At 33.7% G+C, this 10,792-nt stretch overlaps 1 protein-coding gene across 1 annotated transcript; it reads right to left on the bottom strand.

Moving 5' to 3' along the window:
• Positions 1–8,307: 8,307 nt before the first annotated feature.
• Positions 8,308–8,700, bottom strand: LOC109130883 (defensin-like protein). Its single transcript, XM_019240966.2, has 2 exons — positions 8,643–8,700; positions 8,308–8,489 (listed from the first exon to the last, which is right to left on the bottom strand). Exons 1-2 carry the CDS (start codon positions 8,698–8,700, stop codon positions 8,308–8,310), a joined length of 240 nt encoding a protein of 79 aa, XP_019096511.1.
• Positions 8,701–10,792: the final 2,092 nt, after the last annotated feature.

Genomic DNA, 10,792 nt, shown 5'->3' with positions numbered 1-10,792 from the left:
AATCAACTAAATAAAACTTTCCTGAAATTTTATAAAAAACACAAATATAAGTGAGATAAAAAACAGATAGATAACAAATTCTTGTTTATTTAATCATAATGTAAATGACATATCTTCAGAAACTGTTAACTTGTTAGTGCTTCTTGTTAAAGCAACATGTAAAACTTTTGAGTCATGAGCTGAACCTTCCCATCCACTAAGAACATATATAAATTCTAAATCAAAATTACATGTACTAAAACATTTTACGATAATTGTCCTTTTTGGTTACGATGAGGAGCTGTTTCTTTTCCAGCTATCATTGCAAGGATATTTGTTCCATCAATAGCCCCCCATAATCCTTAAATAAATGAAAACAAAATATTAAAATTTTGAGAGTTCATTAAAAAAAAGAGAGAACAAGAAATCACATACCTTAAAATAAGGATAAAATCTTGTACTGTCTTTTATTTTTGTGGGTACTGCAAGCCCAAGTTTTGCCATGTAGCTTGGAGCAAGTGCGATTAACATATTCAGAATTGTGTTAAAGCTCTTGCTTATTAAGAATTTTGACCTTTCGAATCTAACTTCAGCATTGATATACCTCGTATTTTGACCAACGATAAACAAAAACGTTGCAAGCATTTCTTCAACTGAAAAACCTCTTGTGTCTCTTAAACCCATATTCACTCTAAATATGTTGCATAGCTTTAGGAATGGTTCTGGATACATACAATATAGCCGTCAGAATTGGTCACGATCTTTGACAAGTGCATATCGTATGTATTCATGACCAAGTCTTGTTTTCTGATCTGGAGTTGCATTTGTGGGTAAAAATAACGGATTTTTGCAATGATGGAAAAAAGCATTAACATTGTGACAACATCTAACTTGAAATTCCTCATTCTTTTTCTTTTTGCTTGTATCTCTTCACTTTCTTGAACAATACGATCTATTATTAAAAGTCTACACAATAATACAATAAAAGAAACGTTGGATGAAAAACCAGAAAAAGTCACGACTTAAAACAGAGATTCTATTATGAGTAGTTCATACAATTCATACATAGGCTAAAAGGCACATGGTCATTAAAAGATATTAAGAACTACGTAATTGAAATTATAAGAAAATGGTGTACCTCACAGTAAACTAGCGGCGGTGATGTCAACTCTCGAGAAGAATAACAAATGAGTTAGGACAAATATCATTTACACATATATAAGAGATTATGTTGGCTCCAAATTTTTACCCTCCAAAATTTGTTTCCAATTTTTTTTACCTGCCAAAAGAAATATAGGGGGTGTACAATTTTTTTATTTATGAATAACAAATGAGTTAGGGCAAATATCATTTACACATATATATAAGAGATTATGTTGCCTCCAAATTTTTACCCTCCAAAATTTGCTTCAAACTTTTTTTTACCTCCCAAAAGAATATATAGGGGGTGTACCATATTTTTATCAATGAATTTGAGAAGGGATTATACTCTTTTCATCCGAGTCAACACAACTCAGTGACTACTCTCTTTTTTACCTCTAACATAGGTTTCAAGTGATCATGGAATGAGTTGATTATACGTAGAAGAGAATATAATTAGAGGTATTAAACTAAAACTGAAACTATAATTAAAATAAAACTAATAAAATATTTTAAAGAATTAATAAAATGTTACCTAAAACCATAAAATATTTTTAAATTAATGCCAAAAAAACCAAAAAAAAAAAAAAACTCAAACTGAAATAGAAAAACCATCCTCACTCCATATTGATCCATAAAACTTCATTCGCTTGGTTTACAAAGGTTTCATATCATCCATCTCTTACGCTATGCTATGGACATATGCACAAATCCATTTATCATACCTAAGATGTGAACCAATATCATGGCCTCATACCGCATATCGTCGGTCAAATCAGGAATTTCTTTGATAGCATCCCACACATTATTAGTTTTGTCATCAGCTTCTTTTTCTTCAGTTTCTTTTTCCCATCTTCTTTGTATCATACCAAAAATCTGATGACCAAATTCTGCCACCGTATTCACTTCATCAAAAGCCTTGTTCGAACTACATGCATCAGTTCTAGCTTTTTTACGTGAATTGTTTCCTCCGTAAAGCAACTGGCATTTTACCATCAGACATCAGTTTGACAAAGAGCAATCCGTGGAAGAACTATTACATGTCCTGCGTTATGACCAGTAATAATTTTTTCCTCAATAATACGAATACCCCAGACGTGTAATAACCAAACGTGTACCATTGCAAAGTCCATTAACTTGACAAATATTACGTATAAGCATCACATGTGAATTTACTTTCAAAGATAACTTATGTTGGGGAAAGTTTGGAAAATTTATCGAATTTAAATAGTCAACAGGATATTCAAAACTAAAGTCATCTCCCTCATATTCATTACTATTGATCGAATCTACACTTAAATACACTTGTGATTTACCTGGGACCCATTTTAACATTTCCATGTTAATTTCACCAAGTGTATCTTTTAGTGGGCTTAGTATTGCTCTATCTCTCAAATAATCTACGTTAGTATAATTCTCTTGAAAAGATGTATAAACATGGCTTGCTAACGATGTTATTGGGTCGCTCTCTGATTTCAACAATAAGCTATCATCAACATAAATATGATCTTCACCTGAATACTTGTACGTCTTGGCGATGACCTTACTTGCAGTACCATCACCAACCTTCAAATCCAATTAGAAAATTCAACTTCGGAAGCTCTTACTCTCATAATTTGTGAAAGTACAAAAATATGAAAAAGAAGGCCATAAATAAGACTGATTTATTGACGCAAGTATGCTGTCTTGTCGACTATTCTGAGCAATAACTGGTAACGTTTGCCTAAAGTTGCCCCCTAATAAAATGGTTTTGCCTCTTAATGGTTTTAAATGTGATTGATCATCAAAAGTAGACATAATATCTCTTAAGGATCTATCAAGAGCTTCAAAGGCATATCTATGTGTCATTGGAGCTTCGTCCCAAATAATCAAACTTGTTTTTATCAAAAGATCAGCTAACATAGTTCTCGCTTTTATATCACAAACATAATCATCCATCAAGTTTAAAGGAATTTTAAATTGTGAATGTGCAGTTCTACCACTAGGAAGAAGTAATGCTGCAATTCCAGAAGATGCTACAGGAATTATAATTTCATTTTTAGAGCGTAACTTGTTAACTAACGTCTTGTAAACAAAAGTTTTTCCTGTACCTCCACAACCGTACAAAAAGAAAACAAATTTCCTTTCTTTTGTTTAACTAAAGAAAGAACAGCATCATACAATTCCTTTTGCTCTTTAGTTAAAAAACGAAATTGTGTCTCAAACTCTTCTTTTAAACATTTAATATTGAAATTTTGTTCTTCACTTAGTAATGAGTTTCAAAGGCGTGCAACCATACTCTTATCAGGATTTGGCAAATCAGGATAGTTTATGAGAGATTTATCATAGCGGTGTAGTAACAATTCAATCAATAAGAGCATATTTTTGCAAATCCTCATCTGTCAAGTCATACTCCTTATAATTAAGAATTTTTTCTTTTCTTGATATGTTATATCCTCACTTAAATCTTTCCAGAATTTATTCCACAATTTCAACAGACTTGTCACTTCACAATGAAATATCAACATTGTGAATAGTTCACGTAACTGATGGGGAGTCGATGATAACACAGCTTCTTTCATTGTTTCATGCCATTCCACATCATCTTCAAGAAAGCTACGAGCAACACCTGATTCTTTAAATGTTTTATATTTCTTCCCTTTAAATGTTAACATACAATCAAAACTGGTTGGCCCTGCTAAGTGATTTATTAACAGTTGTAGATAATATAATTCACCAAAAGAGGGGTGTATATTATATAAACGTCCAATTGATCGACCTATTTTCTGTCTTGTACACATATGAATTGATTTATTCCAAACATAATAAGTTGGAAACTGAACATATGTTAAGGTTCTTGCAATTCATTATTCTGGTTTGTCTCTAACCACGCCTCAAACATACTTAGTTGGTACTCAGAATAATATGCCACATTATTCAAATTAGATAAATCTTTAAATAGGACAGATTTTTGACCAGGAAGATGTATGCTTAACCTTTGCACCAAAGGATTCTGATGATGAATCTCAAACTTAAAAATTCTCCACATTGATTCACAAGCAGCTACATATCTACAATCAAGATAATTTTCAACCTTATTGACCGTATCTATCTTATCCAGATTAAGATTACTTGTATTAGTCAAATTTTTTTTCTAAAACTATTGTAGCTTTATCGACTCTTTTCGTAATTTATTTGAATAAATATTTTACTGTAGTTGTTTTACTGCAAAACTCCACATTAATATGAGCCCGGAATCGCTTCAATCATTCTAAATTATGAGGAACAACAAACTGATTATCTAATTTTATATCTCCCTTCATAACAAAGCTAGACTTTATATTTCTTCGCCTATATATTATGTAACCGTTCTCATCGATACATGATGAGTGACAAAAAGCTCGAGGATATTTTTTTGTGCAAACACCATTTTCCTTACATGAGTTGTTTGGTTTTTTAATTCCACACGGTCCATGCATCATATTTTGTGTCACTGATTCATAACCTTCTAGATCTATTAATTTATTAGGCAATTCAACAGACACAAATTGATCAATATCTTGTGAGGATCCAATATCACACCCACCTTTAAGCCATGCAAGAATATGTGCATAAGGAAGTCCACGTTTCTGAAATTCAATTGTATAGACAACTGCAATTTTTTTTTATAAAAAAAGCGTTAAATAGATAAGTATAAAGTATTATGCTAATAAATTTATTTATTATATAACTACATACCTCCATTGACAGGTCCAAAAAAGTTTTTATTTTTGATTAAATTAATTAGTTCGTCTAGCTTTAAATAAAAAACTTGTGATTCAACATCTGGTCGATTATTAGCTGAATCATCACTAGAAATTTCTAAATATTCATTTATCTCTGTCCATTTGGGATTAACAATCATAGTGATAAACAAATTTGGATTTTCATAACAACGACAAAGAGCCATTGCATCTTGATATTTTTCAGCCATATACCTTGAACTTCCCGTAACTGAAGAAGGCAATACTATTCTTTTCCCAAGTGTATGTGGGTCATGATCACCTCTTGTTACAACATCTTTTAAATTGTTATAAACATCAGCTCTAATTGTTTTTTGGTTAATTTTTATATATGTAAGACGACTGGCTTCAATAGATGTAGAGGCATCAACAAAAAATTGATGATGAAATAATCTTCCACTCTTTAGAATGGTATTTCCCTCCAAAGTCCTCTGTTGTATACAATACATATAATTTTATGTCATCAAAATATACCTTTTCTTATCATTTGAAGAGGAATTAGTATGATATGGTATCCCTTCGTAAAATCCAATTTCTCCATAAGGAAATAACAAAGGATATTGCAAAGCTATGTATAGAGGATGATAAGCCAAAATTCTCTGCAAATTTCCTGTTTTATGTTGTCATAAAAAATCATGTTCACCAACGTCTCAGTAACCACCCACAACTAAACCTGCTATTTCATTAGCTGATGGTAATTTATATTGACGTTTCCTCTTATCAAATCCTACCATATGAATTTTCAGTTCCTCATCATTCCCGCTTTCATAATAATTTCTAGCTTTTCTAAATGTTTTGGCTAAAATATTTTTTTCATCAAACTTGTTTATTAGAGCTAACAAAATTTGCTCATCTACTATTTCTTTTCCACCTGAAAATATAGATAACCTATTTTCAACTCATTAGCGGTGTCAAATATATACATTTGTAAGAATTTAGGTTGTTGCTCATCCACTGGTAAAAGTGACCCAATACTATGATAATTTTCACCATACACTTTAAAACAAAAAGGGACTGCTGAATTTAAAATTGAATAATCAATGGTAGCACCCATAGAACACATAGAGAACATAGAATTATATACTCTAATATGTCTTCGTAAAAATGGATCGGACAAAAGCTTTTTTTAACAGATGTGGAGGATCTTGAATGATAGGCAATTTGACACGCCCTTGTTTACAACATATTGTAAATAAAGGTCTTTTTGTTTGACGATCATTTGCAGTACTTTCCTTATTAATTGATTCCGTTTGGTTTTTTTTGATGATATTGGTTGTTTACCTACATTTAATTAAACCAATTTGTTTATTAATTACTTACGTTACGTTTTTTAAAAATTGTATACAGATTAGAAAGTCATCAAAGAGCAAATAAGTCACCTTTAGAAGATCTTTTCTTTCTAACTTGACTTGTCATTTGGTCCTGCTTACGCTTTCTCGAATTTGACATTGTGTTGTCATAAGTTTGTCTGGCTTTTTCTTCGGTACTCTCTATTTCGATGCTCATTTGGAATGCTTCTATATATTATCAAAATGTTTGATACCCAGAAAGTAAAAAATTGAAATTTCAACTAAAACTTTTAATACACTTTATTTACAAAATAATGGAAACTAACCTGGATCATTTATATCCAATGGACATCTTTCATAACAAAATAAAAAAAAAAAGATTATTACATTTATAACATGTTTGTTAAAAAAATAAATAGGTTAAATAAGACAATAATAGAACATATATAAAATTATACAATGTATGTTAAAAAAAATTGGCTTATTCGTATCTCTAGAATCATTCCATGTCATCATGCATGATTAGTTAAAAAGTAAAATATTAACCGGACTTGTTTAAGTACTCTACCAAAAAATGTCCTGCAATATAACAATGCAAAAAAAAACTGTGTACGCCCGATGGTTTAGATCTTTATAGATCATTAATTTTATACTCTTTCCGAACTTTATGACCACACATATAATAATAATCCTATAAATATATTTTATTTCTATGAAGCGTCGTCATCATTCCTTCTTCTCGTAAAGCACCTTTTCATAAATCATGTGTTTACAATACTATAAATAGCACTTTAGATAACGTTTAACAAGATCAAACTTCTTCAGGTTATAATAATAATCTAACAGAGAAGAAATTAACTTTATTCGTAATTAACCGAATGAAAACTAACAAATTCATAAGTAGACACTAACAGGTTCATTCGTAAGTTTTTCTCATTGGTTCAATGAGTTTCATAAATCTATATATATATATATATATATATATATATATATATCTATTACAACGCAATGCAAATACAAACATATGAATTGAAGATTGATGCAGATTAATAATAGAACAACACCTTGAATTGAAAATTGATGCAGGTTAATTAAAAGAACACTCCAATAAAACAATTCTTTGATTTTATTTATTAGCTTGTAAGTTTTAAAAATACTCAGAAAACAATAAATTCGAAACTTGTTTTGATAGTCCATAAAAGTTTATATATAATAAACAAAGAGATGTAAAATATAAACGTGTAAAACATGGAGGTGTGAAACAAAAAGTTGCAAAAATTAATAAGTGCAATTTATGAAAGATGGGGGTACGACGAAGAAACACGAATTTGGATTAAAAAACTCGCAACTGTTGGGATCATTAATATTTTTAAACCATTAGATGGGATAATGGAAGTAATCTTATCTGTTGGATTAAAGTTGACAAAAACAAAGAGGTGTAAAATATAAAGGTGTATAACATAGAGGTGTGAAACAAAAAGGTGCAAAAAATAATTAGTGCGATTTTTTGAAGATGAGGGTACAACGAAGAAACACAATTATTTAGAAGAAAAAAACTTGCAACTGTTGGGATCATTAATAATTTAAAACCGTTATATGAGATAATAGAAGTAATCTTATCTGTTGGATTAAAATTGACACCAAAAAGTAGGTTTGCTATTATATATAGATTTTGGTTTATCGGAGGCCTTTCATTGTGACCATATATGGCTCAATGTAGTTATGTAATGGCTAAATGATGGTTGACATTATGTAAAAGTTTTATAAGTCGTAGATGGATTTTTTTTTTTATAAACAACACATACCATTTTCATACATCAGACCAAGAATTTTGGAATCCTTTTACAACAACAAGATGTCTCCTAAAACAAGTCACACCTACAACAAAAAATTATACCAAGAGCACATTACATTTGGAAATTTCCAAAAAAAGTAGCGAAAACAGAGACATTTGGAGGCACTACACGTTGTGTTCTTTGGAATTTCTTGCATTTCTTTGGAAGGAAAGTAAAATTCTAGAAATTGGAAGAAACATTTTTGGAAGGAAAGTAAAAATCTAGAAATTATTATTCTAGACTATAGAAAAAATGTCATTAGCTAGTAAGGAAAAAAAGAACAAATAACAATCAAGCAGTAGCTCAAACATCATCATCAACAGGTGCAGAGGTTTTCTTCTTGCAACAACAAGTGTTGTTTGGTTTACAATATCCTCCAGCAGGAAACCCTAACTGATGGCAAAGTCCATTGCAGTCGGGTTTAACAAAAGATCCACACACTCCAGGACACATCCGATCGTATATTTCAGGTCTTGCCTCTGAACCTGCGAATATTTATTACATTCATAGCAAAAAAAACTCACACTGGTTGACATACACATTATCGAATTCTTGGTAAAGAATTTCCTAAAAGTTCATACATGAAAAGTTAAATATATGAACAAGAAAACTTATTTTGATAATTGTAAAAGATTTACCAGAGATCAAAAGGATGAGAACAAGAGAAATCATCATGAGCGTATTCTTGTTTGCCATTGTATGTATATAGTTGTTATAGAAAAATTTGTTTGTGTTTCTGTTCTTTTTTTTTTCTTGGTAGGAAACAGGGAGACAAGCCTCCCTGCAATTATTAAAAATGAAATGAAAAAACAAACTCAGCCTGGAACAAGCCTTAGAGTCGCAACCCCTTCGACATCTTCTCTCACCAACGACTCCACACACAACGGAGCAGCCTCAAACAGATGAACTCCCAGTGGTAAGTCAAACGCATAGTTAGCTAACACATCAGCAAGACGGTTAGCTTCCCTATACACATGTGATATGCGGACTATCCAGTCCCTCGATAACAAGCCATGGCACAATCGTACCAGGAACGACAATGGATGAGCTGGATCAATCCCTGTCCGTAAAAATCCAACTACCAGCTCAGAGTCAATCTCCAACTCCAGCCGGCTCACTCTCCTCCTCCAAGCAATATAAAGACCATAGTACACCCCCCCCCCCCACAACTTTGCTAGAGGAGTCGTACATATCCCAATGTTTACCGCAAAGCCACCACACCAATTTCCCGCTTCGTTCCTCAACACACCTCCTGCCGAAGCTAACCCCGGGTTTCCTCGAGATGCTCCATCTGTATTTAACTTAAACCTGTTCGCCTCTAGTGGTGTCCAAGATATCATACGGCCAACCCTTTCTCCCCGCCCCATACACCCCAATGATACACGATGGACTCGGTACACCTCCGCAGATATTTCCCTCACATACTTTACCCGATCGCGGCACTTACCAGTCACTCCGAAGACATAGCCACACCTCCACTTCCATTCCCACCAAACACACATAGCAAACATTGTAGGCCATACCCCCTCCATACCGTCAGACTTGTTAGACAAGTTACGAAAAACCCACTCAAGAATCGTGCTTGTAAAGAACCACACCCGTTTGGAAGCCGGTACTAATCTGTTCCAAATACCAACGATAGCCGGACAATCACGCAACACATGTAGAATGGTCTCCTCTCCCATCTTACATAACTGACATATATTTGTGTCCCCAAGGTGCCTCCGATATGGTTTAGAATTTGTCATAACCACTTGGTTCACCACCAACCAAAGAAATACTCGTACTCTCTCCGGTGCAATCACTGTCCATACTCGATCAAAGAAACTAGCCATGTTCTGATCCGTTGTTATCGTCTTAACAATAACAGCGTGTGCTGACTTCACTGTGAACCTACCATCTGCAGTACCGCCCCATGATAGACGATCCTTAACCCCTGCAAACTTATCCACTACCACCACAGCCAGTTCGAGACTCACACTGTGAGACACATATGGCATAATCTCCTCTAACTTCCACCCCGCTCCATCCTGCCAAAGGTCATGTACCCGCAATTCTGCATAATTATGTGGTAAGTTGACACTTACGCTCTCAACCAGTGCTTCGTTCTTTAACCACCTATCCGTCCAAAACCGTATATCCCGGCCATCACCAACTACCCAACTCCTGCCCCGCAGGATAACCTCTTGCAGACCCTGTTTTACACTACGCCATGTCGATGACCCTGGCCGTTTCAATCCCAACCAACTCTGATCAACAAAGTCACCCACTTTATACTTGGTACGGAGGATCCTAGCCCACAAACCCGTAGTATCATGCAACAACCGCCAGCCTATCTTTGCAATAACCGCCATATTCATATCTTGCAAAGCACGAATCCCAAGTCCTCTTTCTGGTCGTGGTTTACATACTCTATCCCAAGCCACCAAGTGTAACTTCTTCTTCTCCGGGATACTCCCCCATATAAACGACCGCAATACTTTGTCCAACCCGTCTAAAATTGCTTTAGGAAGTACAATTGTGCTCATTGTATGAATAGGTATCGACGCTAGTACTGACCGCGTCAATGTTATTCGCCCAGCCATACTCAAAAAACGCCCTCGCTAACCCGCTAAGCGTGAGGACACCCTTTCCAAAACTTCACCAAACGTCTCCTTGTTGATCCTCTTCTGGAGGACAGGCATGCCCAAATCCACTGTGGCTTGTATACCACTCTCCACACTTATTAAACTTCTCAAATCCCGTGACACATTTTCAGAAAAGAAGATCTTCGAATTCTCCAAGCTTA

Source organism: Camelina sativa, chromosome 19 (assembly GCF_030686135.1).
Source record: "Camelina sativa cultivar CO46 ecotype springtype chromosome 19, ASM3068613v1".
Lineage (NCBI taxonomy): Eukaryota > Viridiplantae > Streptophyta > Magnoliopsida > Brassicales > Brassicaceae > Camelina > Camelina sativa.
The sequence above is the reverse complement of the archived record's forward strand: the minus strand, read 5'-3'. Positions and strand labels throughout refer to the sequence as shown.

What these genes read in the sequence shown, in the direction of transcription:
- LOC109130883 (XM_019240966.2), bottom strand. Translation starts at nt 8,700, where the DNA reads ATGGCAAACAAGAATACGCTCATGATGATTTCTCTTGTTCTCATCCTT. An exon ending in TCTCATCCTTTTGATCTCTG is followed by an intron (nt 8,490 to 8,642) that starts GTAAATCTTTTA and finishes AAATATTCGCAG; the next exon opens with GTTCAGAGGCAAGACCTGAA.